Raw genomic sequence first — 24776 nt, forward strand, 5'->3', positions numbered from 1 at the left:
TAGCAGAGCTGCTATTTACGGAATATGCGTATAAAAATGATAATAATATTTATATTTAACAATAAAAAAATATCTACAGCGAAATTCTAAATATCTTTCTAAGATATCGTATGAACCTACAGTGATAGTATTTTTATTTATATAATAATAACTAATTAAATGCAGCCGTAAAAAACTCCTCCAAAGAATAAAGAAGATAAAGTTTAATACAAAAAGTTAGCCGCAAGTTCATTAGGTAATTTATTAAGCGAGTAGGAAAATTATCTTTCAAACCGGTTGTCCAGTTTAATTTACTACTATTATAATTTTTAGCGGGCAAGTTGTATGTTATTTTTAACTAGTATTTTTTGCCGAAAGTATTCGGGTTTTTTAGTTTTTAACAATCTGTAAAGAAAGCAGTTCTTTGTTCTTAATACTAAATCAGTTTAATCCTTTAAGTTTATGACTTACATGATCTGTCAACCTAAGATTACAATTAAAACTAATGCCAATTTTTGTATTCATTGCAAGAAAATGTGAGGATTTTCCATCTAAATAAGGACCTCTAAGCACGTAGACTTTTTGCTAAATACGGCAAGAATGTACATCCTTTCACATATCTTCCCACTAGCCTATGCTCAGCATAGTGGCAAAGCGAAACCTACAGGTCTAAAAAGCCAGTTGTTACGAATTACCCAGTTTTTATAGAAGGTCTCCCAGACCAATTGTTACAGATTGCGTGCTGACAAAAAATAAAGTTTTTTGTATTTTGCATACAAAATACTTGATTTCTTACTAATAATCTTCACTCACTGGCTGACCCAGATTTTGCTGAAAAAATACAAACAATGCGGCGTTCCGAGAATAAATATTTATACTGACCAAGAGGCTGAAAATGTTGTAGATAATTCGGACGAAGATCCAGATTATGTTATTCAAGAAAGTGAAGACTCCAGCGATGAAGAGTTTAGTTCGTACAGATATCCGACGATCCCTTACAAGCAGAAATAAACATATTCCAGGGAAAACATTGTTTTCAGTGGCAAGCGAAGAAGCCTCCCAGGAACACAAGAACCCGAAAACATAACATTATCAAAGGATTGCCAGCTCTAATGGCATATAGCAGGAGTCTGGTAAATAAATCTACTAAATTAGATATTTGGAAATTTCTAGTAGATAATCAAATGCTTCAAAAAAATTTAACTTGGACAAATTTAAAAATGACTTCTATGAGAGAAAATTTTTCCAAATCCAATAGCTACAGAAACACTAATATAGTCGAGCTAAAGGCTTTGCTTGGACTTTTCGTGCTATCTTCAATAATGAAATCTTCCCATGACTATATGCTTTAACATCTAAAAATCCTCCAGGTCACCCAATATTTAGATTGACAATATCTTTGATAAGGTTTGAAATTCTTTTATCCTATCTTAGATTTGACAATAGGATGAATTACGACGAACGAAAAGAAAACTGATAAAACAGTGGCTCTAAGATTTTGAAAAAAAAATGTTTTGTACTGTTAGAAGTTAATATAATCTGGTTAATATACCGAAGATATTTGACTTTAATAGAATTTTTTTTTGCCTCTTGGGTTTCGTTTCGACTTAAAAAAGCGTAACCTTTCTTATATATGGTACACTTAAGGTACACTTAAAAACAAATAAAAGAAATGTTTTTTTAGAAATTCAGGCAAATAAAAGTCTTTATCTCTTGGATTTTTCTAATGACGTCACAACAATATTATATGTACTGAAGCGAACAAAAGACGGCAATTTTTGTATCCTCTATATATCACACCAAAGACGGTAAACCGGGAAAATCTGAAATAATCAAACACTATAATAGTACTAAATCAGGGGTTGCTGTTCTAGACATAAAATATGTTATACATATAGAGGGTGTTTTAGAAGGAATGGTGGACATTTTGGTCTGTTTTAGTATTCAAAATTTAGAATAGAAAATTTTATATAAATATGTATCCTAACCCTAATAGTTCCTAAGATACAACTACTTGAATTTAATGCTAGTGGTTAAAATAATTTTTATTTAATAACTTTCAATGCAAGTAAATGAAAATTCGCTGTTAATAGTTCAGAGGAATGGTTTGAAAATATCACCGCCAACTTCAATACACTTCTTGGTTCTAGAAATAACTTCGAGTGTAGTTCTTTGGAGGGCATCATGACAATCCTTAATGCGGGCAGCACAATATTAAAGATTAACTTTCGCGTATTTACTTTTTCTTAAAAAACTTCATTTTTCAATTATTTCCACGAAACTACAATTTAAATAGAGATTATCTAAAAAAATACTAAATCAAAAACATACCAAGATTTGTAACAACTAAAATTAAAGGCCCCTGTTGTTGCTGTACTCAGTTTAAGCTCTTAAATTGTTTGTAAAATATTAATCAAAAGTCATAAGATAACAAGACTTACCACATATTCATTATTGCTCTCTTCATTCGAGTATGTTTCACTCTTTTCACTGACAGATGAAAGTGTCTCGCCCGTCATTGTATCATTGTAGCTGCTTGGAGCGTACATTTCGATAGTAGCTGACTTGCTGGTCTGGTTACTTTGTTCTAAATAAGTAAAAAACAAATGTTAACTTCTTTTATTATGTATGACTGTTAAAACTTTAATTTTATGAAAAGTTTTATGCTCAATGTCAAATACAATATAAAAAAATTAAAAGTAGTTTAAACAAACTGTACCCAAGAAATACTTTTAATTATAGTATATTAATAAAGACTTTATTCCTTTCAGGTTCTTGTTTACAAAATATTACATTCCAATAAAAGTAATATTTTAAGAACTTTTATATTTAAAGGTTCTGAAGAGGTACAGTTAGATATACAGGTTGGGAGTCGACCACGCATTGTCCAAATAATGGCAACACCTCTTCCTCTCTTCTATGAGAGGTCGCCTTCGGTCGCCTGATATTTGCTGTTTTTATTTTTTACAGATTAACAATAATAATATCATTTGTTATGTGATTGCATGCTGCACTACTGAATTTTAAAGCCCTTTTTTCAACTCAATGACTGTGCTCTTTCCGAAATTTTTTTAAATTATTATTTCTGGTATGATGTATTAACTGAGTTATAAATGTGGTTAACATTGGTACAGTAGTAATAATTAAATCTTTGAACTAGCAATGCCTTTATTTTTAAATTTAATACGGCGTTTCGGTTGGTATGTATCTCCAACCATATTAAGTGTAAACTAACAACAACTACTACTATTCTACGGGCTTATATACTAATGATGTGCGTAGTCATGTAGAACTTGTATGTGAGGCAATGCATTATATTGTGCAGAGCCTTGACTTAAGTATTACTGAGTAAAGGTCTCCAAATGTTGGAAATTTTGATACTAAGCTGCCTAAAGATTCCTTGATATTGCGCGATGTACGTTGCTTCAAGACATTTTCTTTTTTTTCAGTGTTGTTCCTTACATATAATTTTTGCTTGTGCCCAATGTATGATATGGCCGTTAAACCACGCTTATTCTGCAATTCCTAATCTGAGAACTTCTCCTATTCGGATCCACTTTTGGTGCTCCTTTTTCCATACCAACGTGAGTCTTCGCATTCACATGGTATTCGATATATACAGTTCTAGGTCTCATCTCTGGTATGATTATATTCGACGTAAAGGCAGTTTTGACGTTGAACTTCCGAGCGATTCTCCGGATTTTCTCTGAAGTTCCCTTGTGTACGAGATCGTTAAAAATTGTGAGGATTCCTCTTGGCTTGCGGTTCTCTTCTTTTTATTACCGTTGCTTTCTTAGTTGTTGTTTTGATCAACTTTAATAAATACCCATTTTGTTAAAGGTTCTTGGTGATATTTTCTATTTCCATCCTAAGGTCGTCACTGTTATTGCAAATTATGGTCGCCCCTTTATATAGTGACCTAATGATTCCCACCTTTGTTGACGCCGGATGATTTAACTTATAGTGCAAGTACTGGCCAATGAGAATATCAATAATTTTTTCTCAATTCTGTGTATTGGGGGGGCAGCTCAGGTTTAAACTTTTGAGATGGCCATAGTTATTCATTTAATAGATAAAATCCATTTAAAAATAAAAATAATGCAAACATATAAATGAGTTGATCCTAAAACAGATTCTAGATTTTATTATGTTTTGTGAACGCTGCAAATTATTCCCAGCTAGCACGTTACTTAACGTAATATCTGGAGATATACTATTCATCATCATCATCGAGCCAAACGCGTCTATTGTTAAACATAAGCCACCTCCATAAGTCTCTATGTCTTTTTATCTTGTGCAGTTGCAACCCAATTTCTGATAATTCTTTTGAGGTCGTCCGTCCATCGAGTTGGAGGTCTTCCCCTACTTCATTTTTCCGATCTTGGTCTACATTCCAAAATTTTCTTAGTCCATCTGCCGTCTCGCAATTCCGACCGGCCCATTTCCACTTAAGTTTTGCGATGCGTGTTACAATATCGTCGACGCCAGTTCTTCGTATTTTTTCATTTCTAACCCTATCTCTCAACCTCACACCATGCATAGACCTCTCCATTTTACGTTCTGTTATTTTTAGTTTTTTCATACTTAGTTTAGTGAGAGTTAGTATTTCTGCGCCATACGTCAAAACCGGAAGTACACATTGATTGAATGCTCTTCTTTTAAAGTGAACTGGAACATCATTTTTAAATATATAATTGAGTTTACCGAACGCGGCCCAACCCAGTGATATCCTTCTTAGCAGTTCGGTGGTCTGGTTATCTCTGTCAATTCTTGTTTCGTATCCGAGGTAAACGTACTTATCTATGATCTCAATTTCGGTGTTTTCCAGTCTAATTGAAACACTAGGTACCAAGTTTGTCATCTTTTTAGTCTTGTTATAGTTTATTTTTAAACCAAGGTACCGTGTAGCGCGTTGTAGTTTTTTTTAGCACATCTTTAGCGTCTTTGAACGTCGGCTATAAGTACTATGTTATTTAGTTTTTCACCATCTACGTTCACACCCTTGTCACCCCATTCTAAAGTTTTAAATGCATGTTCTAAGACTGCAATAAACAGTTTTGGAGACATAGTATCTCTTTGCCTGATTTCCCTTTTTATTTTGATTTTCTTTGTGATAGTATGTAGTTTTACTATTGTTGTTGCATTTTCATAGATCTGTTGTATGATCTTGCAGTTTATGTAATCGATTCTGCACGCTGTCTCTCAATGTTCTAAGGATTGAAGTTGATTTTACCGTGTCCAATGCTTTTTGGAAATCAACAAAAATCCGTATAAGAGGTTTATTGTATTCCACCGTTTTTTCTATCAAGATCTTAAGGCATCGTAGATGATCATGTGTTCCATATCCAGAGCGGAAGCCAGCTTGTTCTTTCAGCTGGCAGAAATCAAATTTCCTTTCAGTCTCTTGGTGATAATACGAGTGAAGAGTTTGTACAGATGAATTAGAATTCTTATGGGCCTATAGTTTTCTAAGTCTGTATTATCACCCTTTTTATGGAGGCGGATTATTAATGAGTTAATCCAGTACAAGGGAATATCGTGGCTCTGCAGGCACAAATTAAAGAGATTTTTTATTCCATTTATTAAAACGTTTCCTCCCAGTTTAATGGTATCTATAACAACTTTATCCTCTCCAGGAGCTTGGTTATCCTTCATTTTCTTTAGAGCATGTCATATTTCGTCGTCGATGATATCAGGAATGTCTTCTTAGCCTTGGTTTAAGACTTTTAGCGTTGTGTGTTCTGCTAGATTATAGGTATTTGATTTGTATTTAGTGCTTTACGGAACCATTCTACTATACGTAACATCTCTTCTCTGTCTGATATTAGTTGCCCATTTTTGTCTCTAACCTTAAGGATTTCTTTTTTACCATTTGTTGATTTCCTTCTTAACACCCACTCACATGCTTTTGTTCTGCTTAAAGGAATCATGTTTTTGCTGCAGTTACTCAGTTTCTCGGCATTTCTCAGACAGATACAACCCCTTGCATATACTTCCTTCTCTCCGTCATGAGTTTCAGAATTTCCTCTGGTATCCACTCTTTTCTATATTTGTTTCCCGCAAACCCAATGTTCCGCTCCCGAACTTTCACTATAAAATTCTTTAATTTATCCCCCGTATCCTTTATGTCTAGTTGTTCTGGTGCAGCAATTTCTTTTTCAAAGTCCCTCTCAGTTTTTGGCCTATTCTTTTTTGGAATTCTATGTCGTTAAGTTTCTTCACATCTATTTTTTTATTTAAGGAGTTATGTTTCACTTTTGTGAAACGCTTTATTCTGAATTCCATAAAAATGGGGTTGTGATTACTACTGACATCTGTTCTGGGATATGTTTTTACTTATTTAACGTACTTTTTGATTTCAAGGTCAGTCATCATGTAATCTATCTGATTTCGTATTAATCTTTCGTAATAAAAGGCTTATATACATTACAATATGGAAAAATACACTTTTTCTTATCTTGTAGTAGAGAAAACAATATCGTTCATAAAATTATATTAATATTTTGTAAGTGTTTGTATTTTAGTTTTATTATCCAAATTTTTCATTTTATATATTTTACTATTTCTTATAAAATGAAAGCTCGCTAATAACCTTCAAAAATTTCCTACGTAATTATTTCTGATAATACCCAAGCAGCGCACGATAATTAAATAAACGTTTGTTCTCGGTTTACATTTGATGTACATTTTTGGTTGCATTGCAACTATAAATATCGGATAAAATATCCGCATGATATACGTTGAGGATTTTAATATTATAGACGAAAACAAAGAAAAACACAAAGTCACGGTCTCACAACATATAATCACAAGCTACACGTTTTTCGCTCTAGTTAGAGTATCGTCAGGCCTTTAAAAGCCATTTTGTATGTTGGTCTCTTGGAGAATAATGGATGAGATTTTTGTATTATTTTTTTGTTTTATTCGTTTTTAACATAAAGGTATATTACATGTTAATAATTAAATTATTATTTTATAAATGTTAAACGTTTAAGTATGGTATATTGTATACTACTTAAAGACGCTTATAAAAAGCGTTTAATTGAATGAATTTTTTTTAATTTGCAGATGTGTTTTATGCATCACGGGGCATCATATACAAACAAAGAAAAAAATTAGTTTTTACCAATACCGTCCATAAGGGATTTATCGTAAATATTATTTAATGAAAAAAAGTACACCACTGCATTTCTCTAAAATAAATTTTATTTTTTAAATCGTTGTTTAATTTTGAGCAAATATGTATTATTCAGTTTTTTTATTGGTATACCTTATTTGGTATAATTATTGTTTCATACGCGTTAATGCATTTCCTATTTTTTTCTAGATTTCTTTGTGTATGATATTCCATTATTACACTATAAGATGTATATACGTGTATGAAAGTGCTATAAATGTGATATTGGGGCCATTTTATCACATATTTGAGGTGCAATGATCAAGTGATCAAAGACTAGCTATGTAAATTCCCTATCAATTTTTCTAAATGCCGAAATTTTCTCTCTTTTATAAACAGAATTGTATATGACATACGTATATTATAGTTAACTAAATATACCTTGACCATATACGGCTGATAAATATATATTAATCGTTTTAATTTAAAAACTATTTTTGAACCTAGATAATAAAAAAATGTCTAAAGGCAAAACAAATGAATTTTTTTTAATACCTAATGACTTATCTTAAAAAGCTGAATTTTCACTTATTTGCGATTAAAAAATAGCACAACTAGCACAAAGCGATACGCCTTGGTTTCGAGAAATAAACTACGTTTATTTCACGTTTTACTCGAAAACCTTAGGGTTATGTAAAAAAAAGTAAAGATACAAACACTCAAAAATTAATACAAACACACAAAAATTTTCTCCCTTTTGTAAACTGAATCGTATATGATATACGTATATTCTACAGTTTAATAAATATGCCTTGACTACATACGGTTAATAAATATACCAAACACAAAAATTTACTAAAAAATACTTGAATAAATATATGTTAAACGATAATAATATATGTTGTGTTGCTTGGATATATAGGTATATAAATTATGTTTTTACAAGATATAAATCATTATCTTTGTATTATTTTAATTACTTCATACCTGTTTCATCTGTATTTTTATTTTAAAACGGTAATAATAAAATTGTCGCGTTATTTATAATCACACAAAATAAAAGAAAAAAAAACTAACCTCTTATCCTTTTGGCTCTTTTCTTTAACATACATCCGGCTACCAAGCCTACATTCACCACAAGCAAAACGACTCCTATAACCGACACACTGATAATAACCACCCTTGATAAATCTTCCTTTTCTAACATTTCCTCTGGCAACACTTGTTCGACATGATCTCCTTCGAACGCTATAAAGAAAAATAAAAAAAAAATTACCTGCGGGGCGTTTTTTTGCTCGTTTGTGCAGACAACAGCCGATTAGTAGGACGTTCATCAGGATTAGTAAAGTTCCTACTATGGTGCCTATTATAATTAGGAATCCGGGAAAGTTTTTAAGGTTTCGTTCATCCAAGCTCGGGCTGGAGTATGACGGAGGAATCTTATCTGTTATTAGTAGGAGGCAGCGTGAAAGAGAGTTAGTTTGGTTAGTCATAAAAGGGAATTGAAAAGGCAACATGCATAATTATTAAAGTCTAAAAATTAAAATTAATGTTTAAAAATAATTTATTAAGATATGTTTCTAACTTTCTCAAATGAATCACGAAAATCGTTCATTTTGTTTTACTACTAGGTCAATTCTAGCTTGGAATTAATAATTTTGCATATACGTACTTGAGGTTTTTGCAGAAAGCAAATCAGGCATATACTTGCTGCTGCCCAATTTATTGGACGCCATTATTGAAAATACATATTGGGTGTCCGCCTCTAGTCCTCTTATTGTATAAGTAGTTGCATTTGGTGGTAGTACATCCTCGTATTTATATCCATCTTCATTTGTCTGAAAATCGATTTCATCATTTTTAAGTCTTAAAGTTTTACAACCTTTTGCTTACCTTTCTATATCTAATTCGGTACGAAGGCGTCATTCCGCCATCAAAACCTGGAGTCCAAACCAGCACTGCAGAATCATGAGTAACATTTACAACTACCAAGAGACTTGGGGTGTCGGGTGGCGATGTTACTTCTAGTCTAGGCGATATTGTAGAAAATCCTAGTTCATTTCTAGCTACACATTCGTAGCTACCATAGTCAGCTGATGTTATATGGCTAATATAAAGGATTGACTCTGAGGTTAACTGATCAATCTGTAAGTAAGTAAGTTAGCTTTTTTGTTTATGTGATAATTCAAGTAATTATATACCTGTTTGTAGGTGAAATAGTATTTTCCAGAAGTATTGACATTTATTGGGCTACCATTTCTAGCCCAGGTGTATCTTGCTAAAGGAGATGCTTGGCTTTTGCAGATCATTTTTGCTGTTTCACCAGCATCGCTGGCGAATTTAAGTAGGGATGGACTTTCATCGATTTCTGGTTTATCTATTGGTATTTATTAATAAAATTAGATTTAAACAAAAAGCAATCTTTTTGAAGAATAGAACTAATAATAATAATAATAATAAATGGCCTTTATTTTATACTTCACGAAGTTCAGCATAGCTGTTCATTAATAAATAACAAATTCTGCTCAAAGGAAAAGGTAATAGAAAAATACTTTTATTACCACTTAAACATTGTACATACAAAATTACATTTTTTATTACAAGAATTTACACAATGCTAAGAGTATAACACATACACGAGATAGCGCGCATGTGCTGCTCAGACCGTTAAAACATACTAACCTAATTACAACTAAAAGAAGAATAAAGACTTTCCCAATTATAATAATTTAGCAATAAGTCATTAAACCCTAAAAACATATAAAAGCTAAAAACAAAAAAAATATAGTGTAATAATTGACTATATCAATTACATTAATATAAGTACCATTTGTGCAATATACAGAGAGGAGGAAGGGCGGCAAAAAACACGAGCCGAGGCTGGCAAACCAGGGCAACATGACGGAAAAATAAATAGATATTCCAAAATGAACCATTTAAAATTTTATTTTTATGCCTGCAAGATCAACAAGACTAGTGTTGATTTAAAAAGTAAGAACTCAAAAATAATATGGTTGCAATTAAATAAAAATAATGAAATTATATTTTTAATAAAAATTTGGTGGTGTGAATTTGTTAAAATGCCTATATTAGTTGAGAATTAAGAGGAATTTCTTTAACATATGCAATAAATTTCTTTGGTGAACTATTTTTAATGTAATCCGGTAATTTGTTCCACATATGAATGCCTACATACTGGAATGATTTTTTAAAACCTGATGTTCGATGAAATGGAATTCTAATCAAGTAAGGATTTCTTACATTGTGTATAGTATAATCATGGTGAAAAAATAAGTCTCTTAAATATGGCGGCTGACCTGATTTAATTATTTTGTAAATTAAATTATACATATGACACTTCCTTCTGTTTCTCATATTTATTATAAAATGTGAATTTAGATAAGGAGTAATGTGGTCCCTATACGATATATTAAAGGAAAAACGCATACAACTATTTTGCAGTTTTTGCACCGTTCTTGACAGAGATACGGTTAGTGAGTCGCCATACACAATGTCTGCATAATCCACCAAAGACAGTACAAGCGAATTGCAAAGCAAATATTTGGTGTTTGATGATAACTGATTTTTGTATTGATATAAGTTTTTTAAATGACCGTAAGCAATTTTAATTTTGTTCTTAATGTGGGAGGCAAAGCTGAGATTTGAATCGAATAAAACCCCTAGATTACGTTTTTCCGCAATGGTTGGTATAACTGTTCCATTAACATTAATTTTAAAATTTTTCATGCATTCTAGAAGATGACTTTTATTTTGTGAAAAAAAACATTGCACATGACTTTGAAGCATTAAATTTGAGGTTATGGTTTTTAGCAAACCAAGCAATCTAATTTAAGTCGTCGTTAATTTGATTCTGTGCCACCTGAACGTCTGATATTTTAAAAGAATTATAAATTTGGGAATCGTCAGCAAATTGGTGCAGCTTAGAATTTTCGATGCACTGATTCATGTCTGCAACACATAAAGAGAAAAGTAAGGGGCCTAATATGGAACCCTGAGGCACCCCTTTTTTAAATGACAAAAACCTTGAAAATTTAAATTCATCATCATTCACCGTTCGGACACAATGTAACCGATCTTTAAGATAAGCGCTAAAAAAATTTATGGCATTTGCCGAAAAACCATAATAGTGCAGTTTTGCCAAAAGCATTTGGTGCTCTATGGTATCAAATGCTTTACTTAGATCTACAAAAGTTAGGCAAGTTATTTCCTTTGAATCCTCTTTAAACCTGATATCAGTAACAATACTGATAAGACTTGTTATAGTACTAAAAGATTTACGAAATCCTGACTGGCAATCAGGAATAATTTTTAAATTATAAACATAGTCAGCTATTTTGTTATATACGTGACGTTCTAAGATTTTTGAAATGACAGGCAGAATACTTATTGGCCTAATGTCTTTATAATCTGTTGGACAAGGTATTTTTGGTAAGGGAATGAGTATCGCTTTTTTCCAATCATCGGGGAATTGGTTTTCTAAGATGCAGGAATTTAAAATATTGACTAATGGCTTAAGACAAAAAGGAAGACATAGTTTAAGATCTCTAATGGAAATTCCATCACCATCTATTGCATTTGACCCTATTTTATTTTTTTGACCTTGTTTTTCTAATGATGTTGAATTAGTAGGGCCCACGGTGTTCAAAAAAAAATTATTTTTCAGGAAAAAAATTAAGTTTTTTTGCTTTGTTCCAAAATTCTTTACCCTTTTCTATAGACATTTGCTCGAAAAAAGTAATTTTTTCGCGATTAATTGCGTGTTTAGTATAATTATTTAATTGCCTGTAATATGTCAAATTCACGAGAGTTTTGTCGAGTATATTTTTTGCGAGCTTTGTCTTTTAATTTAATTAGATATTTAATATTACTCGTTATCCACGGCGTAAATGGTCTATCCTTATATAGTCTTGTTTTAAACGGAGCGTATTTATTTATTAAATAGAAAATATTATTATTAAGTAATGACACTTTTAGATAAATGGCAGAAATATAATAAATATTATGCCACTGTAGCTGCTGGGCTTCCTCCCCAAATGAAGTCATGTTAATACTATTGTAGTCCCTGGACCTAACAACTTTTTTACATATTTTAGATTTTGGTAAGTTTAAAATCGCTTGAACTAGATTATGGTCAGATATGGACTCCAATATACAGGTAGATTGAGAGCTAATACTGCTAGCTACAATGACGTCAATAAGGGTATTAGACCGATTGTTGATTCTAGTAGGGTTACTAATCAGTTGGCGAAGATCGAATACTTCCAAAAGATACTTAAAGTTTTGAGTTCCTGCAGTTGGTCTAAGTAAATCTGTATTTAAGTCCCCCATAAAAATTATACTATCATAGCATGGAACAGATAAAGTAAAAATTTCTTCGACAAGTTCAAGAAATGTAGGCATGCTAGAAGAGGGTGGCCTATACATATTTACTAATAAAATATTTCTTTTATTTGCAATAAATCTTATACTTAAATACTCAAACTCATTAGTTATATGGGGAAATGTTACTAAAGAGAACTTAATGACTTTCTTTGCATAAGAAACCAACCCCGCCACCTCGCCCATTCCGATCTTTCCTTATAAAATTATAATTAGGTATGTTAAAAATCAAGCTATCATCATCTGGTGTAAGCCAAGTCTCTGTAACTCCCAAAATATCAAAGTCATATTCACTGGCATAATTTAGAAATTCATCGAAACCGGTTTTTATAGAGCAAAGATTTAAATGAGCAACACTGAAATTGGCCTCAGATTGCCAATCCTGCAGGATAACAAAACTATCCCCCATTGTATACGTCAATCCTTCGCCACCCCAACCCGTGCCAAACCACCCCACCTTAGTGTAAAATAAGTTTACTCTAAGAACGAGATACTATTAGTATACTTAAATATATTTTTTAAATGCTTGTAAAGACACCTTTAAGTCAAATCTGTCAAGCAATTTTGCGTTTAAAAGTTTCGGAGCTAAATAGGAAAATGTGCCTTGGAATAAGACGGTCTTATGTTGAGGAATTTGAAAATGTTTACAAAAACGTGTGCTTTGATCATGAATAGTAGTTCTATTTATTAGTTTTTCATAAATATACATAAGCGCTTTATTTTTTAAGACTTTAAATGAAAAAGACGCAAAGTAAAGGTTTACCCTGCCTTCCATGTTAAGCCATTTCAGCTATGAAAGTTTGTCGCTGACTTTGGTCACGCAGTCTTAAGCCGCACACAAAGTAAATGCAAGAGTTTTAAGTTCTTAATTACTTTGTTTATCAATCACGTCCACAAACGGGTAATAAATAAAATTACAATAGTTACAGCTAGATAAAATCAGCGTTTCATAAAGTTGTATATTTAAGTTCATGCTTAAAAGTATCTGTTTTTATAAAGATTTCTTAAAGACATGTATCAATTCTGCACAGTTTTACCTAGCTGGGACCTTAACCAAAGTTCTTGATTTAGAATTAAGCCTAAAGTTCTTTGACAGATTTTATTTTACTCCCATCAATGCTAATATGAAGATTGTTAAAGGCCCACTCACGATTTGATTCGAAATACATAATTGCTGACATTTTTAACCCATTATTTACCAAATAATTAAAAATATTTATTAACCACTCGTTTAGTTTTAACACATTCGCGTATTGGTATATATTATAGTTGAGGCGTTCAGTTGCAAAACTGCTTAAATCCATTTTTATTCAAAAATGACATATGTGTGGCGCTGTCTTCTTTAAGACGTTTGACATAAGATGTCAAATTTATTTGGCCACAAAACTTGATAAATCCCAAAGAAATTGCCTTCGAAAAAGTAGTAACGGTAGCAAAACTTTTTTAATCCTATGTAAATAATGTTTCAAAAGTGTTTTAATCCATTAATCTGCAACGTTTTCTTCTTCTTCTTCTTCTTCCTCAAATACAATGGAGTTGCGTCGGATTTCGACGGCCGCACAATATTGTTGTTTATGGACCTACAGTTTAACGTGGGTTCCGTTGCTTTTTATAAGACAAACACAAACAACCATGCCCATGCCGGGATTCGAACCCGAGACCACACGATTGCATCGTGAACGCTTTGCCCACGGTGCTACCGGGGTCGGCCTGCAACGTTTGCAAAACTCTTTTCTTCCATTTACACCACAGTAATAATACGCGGAATCAAAACTGTTTTGCTCCGCGAGATCTTACAGGCATGTGTTCCACAAATAATATTTTTATGGTTTAGTTTTGTTTTGACTGCGGTATAAATAGGTACGTTGATTTTGTTTGTGCACTGCTTGAAAGTTAATTTGTGCTGTTTTTGTTAAAACTTTGTTAATATAAAGAGTTTTACACACATTGTGATATGGAAGACTTATTTTGTCTTGCTACACCTGGTAGTGGCCGAAAGAAATTGCGAAATCCATCAAACTGGAAGAAAGCAAAAGATAAAGTTCAAAGGTAATCTTTTAAAAAAATTTTTAATAGTTAGTTAGGTAGGTACTTAAAATATTTTTTTATTGCAGGTATAAGCCTAAAACTCTACCTAGACACCCCAAATGTCATCATAAAAAAAGTACTTTTGCCTGTGAAAACTTGTCTATGCAAGATGTTCGAAGATTTCATGAAAAATTCTATGAAAATACTACGAAAATTGTGCAAGATAACTTTATTCTTAAACATTCCTTCGACTGTCAAAAAAATATTGTGTTGCCCCGAGTCCCGGATCAATCAGCTTACTATTCCAAGCAGCTCTATCTATACAATTTCACAGTATGTGAAGGAAATTCTAATGACAAACAGACTAAGGAAAGTATCACTTCATTTACTTGGACCAAGAATGTGTGCGCTAAGGGCTCAAATAAAATATCTTCACTAGTTCATCATAAACTTTCTATGGTAGACTTGACTGATGTGACCTCAATTAAACTTTTTTGCGATGGGTGTCCTGGCCAGAACAAGAACGTAACAATGATGGGTATGCTGATGTATTGGCTGTATCACTCTAACTCTATAGTGAATGAAATTATTGTGACATTTCCTGTGGTTGGTCTTTCTTTTTTATTGGCGGATCGTGTTTTCGGACGAATTGAAAAAAGAGTTATAGTTCATTTTGATGAATACAGGAAATTTTTTTCCGATATTTCAACTGTGCTTGATATCGAAAAAGATTGTCAAATTTTTAACTGGAAAAAAGCTATAGAATCGGTTATAAAGCCACCTGGGCAGTGGCATTTTAAGTTTGCTCCATGTAAAAGAATTTCAATTTTAAAGAAATGGAACCCAAAAGGAACTCAAGCAGTGTTCGTAAAGGGGGAAGTAAATTACAAAAGCGATTTCGGGATATACAAGTCCATTTTGAAAAAAGGAAAAACCTTGGCTACCTTAAATTTGGAGCCTCTTCCTAAGGAATGTGCAGTAAAACCAGCCAAGCTTAAGGATGTGGATGCTTTATTAAAAAAACATTTTGGTTTAGAGTGGAAAAACATTGAAGAGGTCGATTTAACATTTTATAAAAAAGTAATTGACAATGCCATTAAGTCACTTCATGATACAGAAGTTGAAGAAGAAGAAGAAAAAGAAGGAATGGAACCCATGGAAGAAGACGATGGACTAGTAATTTAATTGTTAAGTTTCATTAAAAAAAATATTTGTTTTTAAATTATAAACTTTTACTTATTTAAAACTCCCTAAATCCTACAGATACTGAAACAAAACTTTTTAGTTCCATGGTGCGGTAGCAAAACTTGTTATATCCCTATTATTTTTGTCCATAACTACTTTTTTTAAACAAAAATTTACTACTTAGTAAGAAATATTTAAATAAACAGTTGTCATAAATGTGTATTTTCATTTTAAACCACAAAAATTTGTTCTTACAAGAAATCCGAAGTTTTTCTCTTCTCCTGTAAAATTGGTTAGCACGGATCTAAAGAGTTATGGAATTGGGCGCCTCAGTTTCTTACACATTTGTTTAAATCCATGGTAAAAATAACAAATAGGAGCGGCCGTAAAATCGATCTTTGTGTAACTCCAAACAACACATTTAGTTTGTTCGACAAATTATTATCCAACACAATCCTCTGTGTTCAGAATGTTTATTGCAGATTAGATTACAGGAACATATAACTAATTGTTTATTTCTGCAACGCCAACTAATGACATTTTTGTGGTTTTTTAAATTATTCTATTTGTTTTAACATCTATGGATTTTGTTTGGTGTTAAATCAACCACTACAATAACCCACGGGTTGTTGTAGTGGTTGATTCAAGTTTCAAATCAATCATCAAAATGATCAATCAATTCAAGGTTGATTTAGTAGTTGACGCTCAATAGTCAAATTCGACATTGCCCGAAAAAAATACGCAATTCTAGTTTTGAGCAAGAAATATTTCCCAAACCCGAAAAAAATATTTTATACGACTTTTGAGCATTACAAAATAAACAAAACAAAACTAAAACAAATGCACAAAACTATTTTTGAATATTTCTAAATAACCAGCTCTAATTCTGCTTTTTTTATTCAATTAGCGCCAGCATCGGAATAAATTAGATATAAAGTTGGAAATGGTATTTAAATTTACTTTATTTAAATTAAAAATATTCTAACAAATACAAAATTAAATAAATAATTATTCTTTGCTAAGTATCCAGTTAATTTAAAAATATTATTTATTTAAACAAGAGCTTGAATGATGACATTTAGAATTACAGAGGACATTTTTCTTTCAACAAGAGCATGATCTGCTAATACACTTTTTAATGCACATACATGAAATAAATCCTTGTCTTAACCCTGATATATTGGATGATGCTATTCTAAATGATATTTCTTTGTCGTTCTTGTCGCTAAAATTGTTGTTCTCTATAAAAATATTATTATCAGCCAACTGAAACTCGTTTATACAAAAATGTTTTTGTAAAATTCCAGACTTTGTTGCTAATTTGTAAAACCCATCATCAATTAATTGAACAACTGCCATTATATTTCGTGGTGCTAATCTGCAACGATCCACGTCTGGTATGCGTATAAGGACATTGTCGCCAACTGAGGCTGGTTTAAATTTTTTATTTGATTAGGCGAGCATTAAATTGGCTTGTACCTCTAAACCTCTTTTAGCGTTTTTACGATTTGTAATTATATCGCAGGAGCGTTGGCAAAGAAAACATTGAAACTCTGATTCCAATTCGTTGTTAACTTTTAAAATGCTGCAGACAGCATGAATTTTTCCTTTGCACTTTGAGCAATTTTCCACGATGGTGTTAGGCTTTTGACATACAGTACATAACGAAAGTTCATTTTCATTTCTCGTGTTTTCAATGGCTATACTAACTTTAGAAGTTTCTTCTTCTCCTTTTTCTCTTTCTTAAATAAAATCCTGCACTTCACTATCCGTCATATTTTTTTAAATCGATAATAGAAAGTTGCACTTCGGTATCATCTATATTATCCTTGTTGACTATAAGAACTTGCACTTTACTATTTGCCATATTTTCCCTATGAATCATAGAAACTTGTACGTCATCTTCAACTGTTTCGGTTTTATTTATAGATCCTATAGTATTTTGAAGTTCGTTGCTTTCATTTAACAGTTTTTCGAGATCGTCTTCAGTTTCCAAAGAAGAAACTAAATCCTGGGGCAAGTCAGTATCCTTTAAACCATTTTTCTGAGTGCAACCAAACATAGCCCTTCGTATGGGGATCGCTTAATTGCACTGTGGTAGCTTCTATTTTTTTTTTAACTGGACGAAACACAGTCCATCGGCCCAGTGTTTTGTATTTTCATCGGACATCCAACATATAAAAGCATCTCGCACATCTCTGTTACACCATTCCACAGAACCTTGACTCTGTGAGTGGCGCGGTTTTCCATGAACGATTTCAAATGTGGCCACTGGCATTTTAAATTATTAATGACCCGATTGGAAAATTCACGGCCATTATCAGAATGAAGTATTGACGGAGCTCCAAATAAACAAAAAATGTCTATTAGGTTTCTGGCAGTTTCCACAGCAGTTTTACTTTTCATTGGGCGTAGAACACAAAACTTAGTCAAATGGTCTTGATAGTTCAAGATGAAATTGTAGTCTCCATCTGGGTCGGTCTGCATATCAATAAGATCAACTTGGCACCGAGAATTCATTAGTTTACCTAAAATAGGCTTAACAACGATTCCCTTTCTAGGTGCCGTTTTTTTCAGTTGACATATTTCACACAGTTTTAGGTATATGTTAATAGTTTCTCTAGTAATGTTTGCGTATTTTTTCTTTAACTCTTCTTCCAATGCTGAAACAAAGTGCATGCGTTATAAAAAAATTCTAGATTGAGATCTAACGTGCCGGTTCCGGTATCCGAATAAATCCCGGTAATAAGACGTTATGGGCAACCAATAACCTAAATGAGGCCGTTATTTGCAAAAGTCTATAATCGACAAAATAATCAAAATTCACTTTTTTCGCCAAGTTCAACAGGTTTTAAATAAGGAACGTATTACTATCGTTAAAATCTTTCATAACTGCCTCTTTCTCATATAAAAGTTAGTACAAATTTGCAGGTTATTTGCAAAACTCCTTCTTTGCTTTCACAGTTCATTTGCAAAACTGCTTATTTGCTCATCAACCAATAAGCACGCTATTCTTGTGCCTAACGCCATGCAATAAATTTTTAGTTCTAATAGCAATTTAGTTGTGTATTGACGTGTAATATCAATTGATTTTTGGTGCGATTTGCTGCTATAGATGAGTTAAATAATGATTATAAGATTTTCCAAGAGCAAAAGCACGCAAGAAAGAGCGACAACCGGAAAACTACGCTAGGGCTGATAAAAAAAAGAATAGGTATGGCTTAAAAAAGGCCCTCAATCGGCTTAATAGTAACTAATTAGCTGAAATTATATTATTTTCAGACATACACCACACGTGCTTCCAAACTTTCCAACTTGTGGTCACGATGGTAAACCCGGACAACCGTATTTTTGCAGAACTTTAACAATGAATGAAATTAAACAATTCCATGGATACATGTATGAATCTAGATCTAAAATAGACCAGCATAATCTCATACTGAACTGTTGCAAAGGACATAAACCGAAGAGAGGAAAATCCAATCACGCTTAAGTCTCGATTCAATACAATGTTCGTTTGAAAGATGGAAAATTGATAAGAGTATGCAAAAATACGTTTCTAGGCCTTACGAATTTTAATGGAAACCGAGTCCAAAGAATACTTGTCAAAAATGGAGAGCTCCCGAAAGAACGAAGAGGAGGGGACAGAGTAGGTCGCAAGAACGATGAAAAACGTAAACATATAAAAGACTATATAGAATCTTTAACATGTGCAGAATCTCACTATTGTAGGAGCAAGGCTAGTGTGCATGTCTATTTACCATGCGATTTAAATTTTAAAAAGCCTTATACTTACTATCAACAACGCGTTCCTGAGGATCTGCACGTTAGAAACAGTTATTTTAGAAAATTCGTGAATGCAAATTACAATATTGCGTTTGGAACTCCACTTACAGATTGCTGTTCAACGTGCCTACGGTTCAAAGAGCAACTAAAATTGACAACGTCAGCTGAAAAAAGATATAAGTTAACAACAGAGAATCACGTTCATTTATTGAAGGCAAAGGCGTTCTTCCGTCTCTTGAAACATCCAAAACCAAACACAGTGTCTTTTTCCTTTGACTGCCAGAAAAACTTGGCCCTGCCTCGATTACCAGACCAAGCCGCATTTTTCAGCCAGCAAATAAATTACAACAATTTTACTATAGTATCTGGAAAGTCTAACATCAAGTTAACACCCGCAAACGTAAACGCGTATTTATGGACGGAAATTGATACTCAAAAAAATGCTAATACAATAGCCTCGGCAGTTAGGCATGCATTAAACACCAAAATATTTGAGCCTTCTGTCACAAAAATTTACTTGTTCGCTGATGGGTGCGGCGGTCAAAACAAGAACACATGACAATGTTAGCCTACTGGCTTCTTATAGTAGAGTTTAAACGCGAAGATATTCCTTCTAGGAACGATTTTGGTTTGCATTGTTTTGCTTAAATGTAACACCTATCTTAAATCATTTCTTATACCGTAAGAAAGCAAAATTGCCTGGTCGTCAAAAAATCGTAGTGTCCAGGGGGTAGTTAAGGGGTGGTTTTAAAAAACATGACGAAAATTTTTTTTTGCGTAATTTACATCTGCGCGATATGCTTAATAATTGGTGAAAGTTTTGTTTTAAAATTCCAAAAGGAAGTATTTTATTTATAATTTTAAAATATCTGTGGAACACGCTCTTATATGGAGTTCCTTAATATAAAACGGCCCGTACTGAAACATTGAAATTGCAATATCATTTACACGAAGATATCTCAAGAACGGCAATTCTGATCAAAAAAATATATTCTATAAACGTTGTAGACTAAAGATCTGGGAATCAAATGTTTTTTTGTTTTTTAAAATCCGATAAGAAGTTTTCTCAAAAAAGGCTAAAACGTCGAAGCATGTCGTTACGAGCGCACTCCGCCGCGGACATGCGAGGAAGGTTGGAAGCTTGCGAAATTAAATAATAGTGTTATTGTGTTGGTTCATACAAAATAGTGGTTATTAGTGTTGAGGTTGAAGTTTTTAGTTTTCATTGACGATTTTTCAAACATATAATAATATTCAATATACGTAAGTCATTTTAGAGATGAATATACAGGTGAGTACTTATGCTGTCTATTGTTTGTTAGAATGTAGTTCTTACTATGTAGTTTTTTATGCCGATAATAGGAAAGTTTGAGCATAGCCAAACTTTTTAGCACTAGCGCAATCATTATTTTAAAAATTTTATTCAGTTGTTGGTACTTTTATCTAATAACAAAGCTAGTTTCCTAAAAATTTTTATTTTGGGTAAATGTCTTTTATAAAAAATATTATTTTTATTGTTTAAAAATATGTTTACTAACATCTGCATTAATATTTTATGTATTATTTATATTTGTGTTTATATTTAATCCGCGAAAAATTTCCTCATGCGCAAGTAAAATTTTTAATTGATTTGAATTTATCCCTTTTTGTTCTTGCTACTTTTTATTATTGTCATTGAATCTATCTTGTATATCTTTTTAATACCTCTATTTGCAACAAAAGCAAGTAATTTTACATCTAATATTTTTCTAGAGTCAAGACATAATGGATATATGCAGTACTAGTTCCGACAGTGATCTAGATTCAAAAATGAAATTAGAACTCACAAGAAAAACAATCTGCTATGAAAGCATAAATTTAATATTAACTACCAGCTCTGTGCTTTTTGTCAAAAAGGCGAACAATTGTATGAATCTCAACAAAAATCAAAAAAAAAATTCGTTGAATGTACGAAAATCCGCATGAACATTAGTCAAAGCAATGACCCTTTATTAAACCATATATTTTTAAATTTAAATGAGTTGAAGGAACAAAACGTAAAATGGCACAAAAATTGCTATAAATTTTTTACAAGCTCCCAAATTATTTCATCATACAAATTAAAGTATAGAAAGTTATGTACCAATATACTACCAGTAAATACACCTCAAAAATTTAGATAAAAGTTGGAACCAAAGAAACTGAAAGGTTTAGAGCAATTCATGAATTGAAAATGGACAGTTCAATGACAAAATGTTTACCAGCGTTTCATGCACTGACAGGTTGCGATACAACCAGTCAGAGTCTGACTAAACTAGGTAAAATAATTTTATAATACCTACTTTAAGAATTTATTATTATTTAACAATTATTATTTGCTTTTTCTTTACAGAGATAGAAAAAGTAGGTAATCATCGAACATCGACACAAAAGTATTCAATAATGTATGTTAGCTTTCCTATTACTACATTATTATTATTATTATTATTACTATTATTATTGTCACAAAGACCGTCTCAAACTAAATAAACTAAACGGTATTAACAATAATAATTATTATTATGTTCTGTGTTAAAATCTAGATATGCTGCAAGTAGTAAATAGATATGTTACCTTAAAAACCCGATTTTTCACTATTAAAAACTCGCTTTGAAAATACTGTGAGGATAGATTACGAGGGTTGGTTAACTTGGATTGTGTTGGATTGGACTGGTCGTATATGGATACAACCAATCCAATCCAACACAACCTAACCCGACTCTCCTAATCCATCTTTATATCTATTTCCAAAACGGGGGTTTCCTACTAAAAACTACTTTTTACTGAAATCGGGTCTTTACGGTAACAGATACATTACATAACAATACCTTTATTAACAAAATAACTAATTACTTTGAAAATATATTTACAAATATTGAAATGAAACTGAAAGCCCCTATGTTGTTATAATTAAACAGCTACATATAAAATATCTTAGTAATTCGAAAGCTCGCTATTGTAGCAGCGCTATTTTAACCAAAAAGTGACCGTATGTGCTTGAAAATCCTTAAGGGCGGCTTTACCAAGCCAGCTAAGCGAGCAGTCAAGCGAATTTCAACGTTCCTCGCATGTCCGCGGCGGAGCGCGCTCGTAACGACATGCTTCGACGTTTTAGCCTTTTTTGAGAAAACTACTTATCGGATTTTAAAAAACAAAAAAACATTTGATTCCCAGATCTTTAGTCTACAACGTTTATAGAATATGTTTTTTTGATCAGAATTGCCGTTCTTGAGATATCTTCGTGTAAATGATATTGCAATTTCGATGTTTCAGTACGGGCCGTTTTATATTGAGGAACTCCATATAAGAGCGTGTTCCACAGATATTTTAAAATTAAAAATAAAATACTTCCTTTTGGAATTTCAAAACAAAACTTTCACCAATTATTAAGCATATCGCGCAGATGTAAATTACGCAAAAAAAATTTTTCGTCATTTTTTTTAAAACCACCCCTAAACTTCCCCTTGGACACTACGATTTTTTGACGACCAGGCAATTTTGCTTTCTTAAGGTATAAGAAATGATTTAAGATAGGTGTTACATTTTAGCAAAACAATGCAAACGGAATGACACGATAGAATCATTTTTAAACTCCGCTATTAAAGAATCTCCAGAAAATATTAAAAATATTGAGCTCACATTTCCAATTGTAGAGCACTCTTTTATCCCCCCAGATAGAGTTTTCGGATTAATAGAAAAGGAAGTAAAAAAAATACCCGCTATTGTAGAATCCAGTCATTACGACCCTATAATAAGTAAACATGCTACAGTTAGAAAAATAGGTGTTGACTGGACCGTACAAGACTGGAAAACTAAAGCAAAAAAAATCGTAAAATTTCCTGGAGCCTGACATTTCAAATTTAGCAACGCAAAACGATTTATTTTTCATAAAAAGGCACAAACAGTTTTAATTCAAGGTGAGATTAATTAATTGAATAACACAGGAACGCCTAAAAGTGTTTGTAAAATAAATTGTTCGTTTTCATCCCTAGAACCAGGTGAAGTACCACTAAGCAACAAACTTAAAGGCGATAAAGCTTCTATTATTAGTTTACTGGTTAAGCATTATGGTGAAGACTGGAGAAAACTACCAGAGTTAGGCTTCTACAAAAATATCCTAAAGCAAACTGCTGCAAGTACGATAACAAGTGACCAATATTTGTGTGAGAACGAAACCGACACTAAAATTATTTAATTTTTTTTCTATTATTTCTTGGTTTTTTGAATAAGAAGATACTTGAAACTTAATGTTGTTATTTGAAAAACTTTTTTTAATATTTGTAACAAGTTATTTCTTGGTTAATTAATAAACTTTTCATTTAAAAAAAATTTTAATGAGTTTCTATCATTATTTTATTTGCAAAACTCTCTCTTTGCGAAAAAAAAATATTTTTTCAAAAACTGTAAGAGATTCAAATTTACGATCATCATTACTTATTATAAATGAATATTTTGTATTGGTTAAAAAATATAAAAATCCGAAAATATAATTTACATGAAAGCTGAAATATTTTTTGTGGCTCCTGAAAAGTAAATCAAATAGCAAAGAGGGAGTTTTGCAAATAACGGCCTTAAATATTAGTTTATTGGTTGCTAATAATTTTAACTAACCTTATAAGTTATTGTTAATTCTTGTCCTTGTCCTACAATTTCCTGGCATTTGTTTGGATACCGGTAGCGGGAGGCATATTTACTAAATTAATTTAATATTGTACAACTCAAGTACCGCCCTGACGCACCATAGCGTGCCGTCCCATTGGCTAGACAAGCCGTTAAAAACAGATACATATTTCAGGATTCTATTGGGTGATTTAGTTTACAAATTAGTTTGTGTTAATCCAGGTTGGTTATGATTAGCTTAAGTTAGTTTTTTTGATTATTCGACACGCTAAATCAAAACAAACCAGATCAAACCAACTTAAGGTAAACAAACCAACCTGAACTAAACCAAACTAATTTGTAAACTAAACTAGCCAATAGGATCTTGTAATATGTAGCTGCTTTTAACGGCTTGTGTAGCCAATGGGGCGGTACTTGCATTGTAGAATATTAACATTAGATTTAGTAAATAATTAGTGTTATTCCGAGACATACCTTTATGCCGTTTAAGACCCGTAGAAATATGTGCCTGGTGAACGATAGGAAACACTTCATCCGTGGAAACAAAATATAGTATTGCATCAGAATCTTCTTTGCATTTTTTCATTAACTTTTCCATGCCACTTATTCTTATTATATCAAAACGCTTTATTCTTCTGTACTG

The 24776-nt window shown here is 32.2% G+C and overlaps 1 protein-coding gene across 2 annotated transcripts in view; it reads right to left on the reverse strand.

The window, feature by feature from the left end:
* The window catches only part of LOC126740126 (nephrin), a 357279-nt gene that overhangs the window by 14947 nt on the left and 317556 nt on the right, over positions 1–24776 (reverse strand). For both annotated transcript variants that reach the window (XM_050446042.1, XM_050446043.1), the window contains exons 14-18: positions 9298–9473; positions 8990–9241; positions 8769–8934; positions 8174–8344; positions 2421–2566 (exon numbers count right to left, since the gene is read on the reverse strand). In XM_050446042.1, the coding sequence (XP_050301999.1) occupies positions 2421–2566; positions 8174–8344; positions 8769–8934; positions 8990–9241; positions 9298–9473 (911 nt within the window). The remainder of the gene's footprint in view (positions 1–2420; positions 2567–8173; positions 8345–8768; positions 8935–8989; positions 9242–9297; positions 9474–24776) is intronic.

This window comes from Anthonomus grandis, chromosome 9 (genome assembly GCF_022605725.1).
Source record: "Anthonomus grandis grandis chromosome 9, icAntGran1.3, whole genome shotgun sequence".
NCBI classification, from domain to species: domain Eukaryota; kingdom Metazoa; phylum Arthropoda; class Insecta; order Coleoptera; family Curculionidae; genus Anthonomus; species Anthonomus grandis.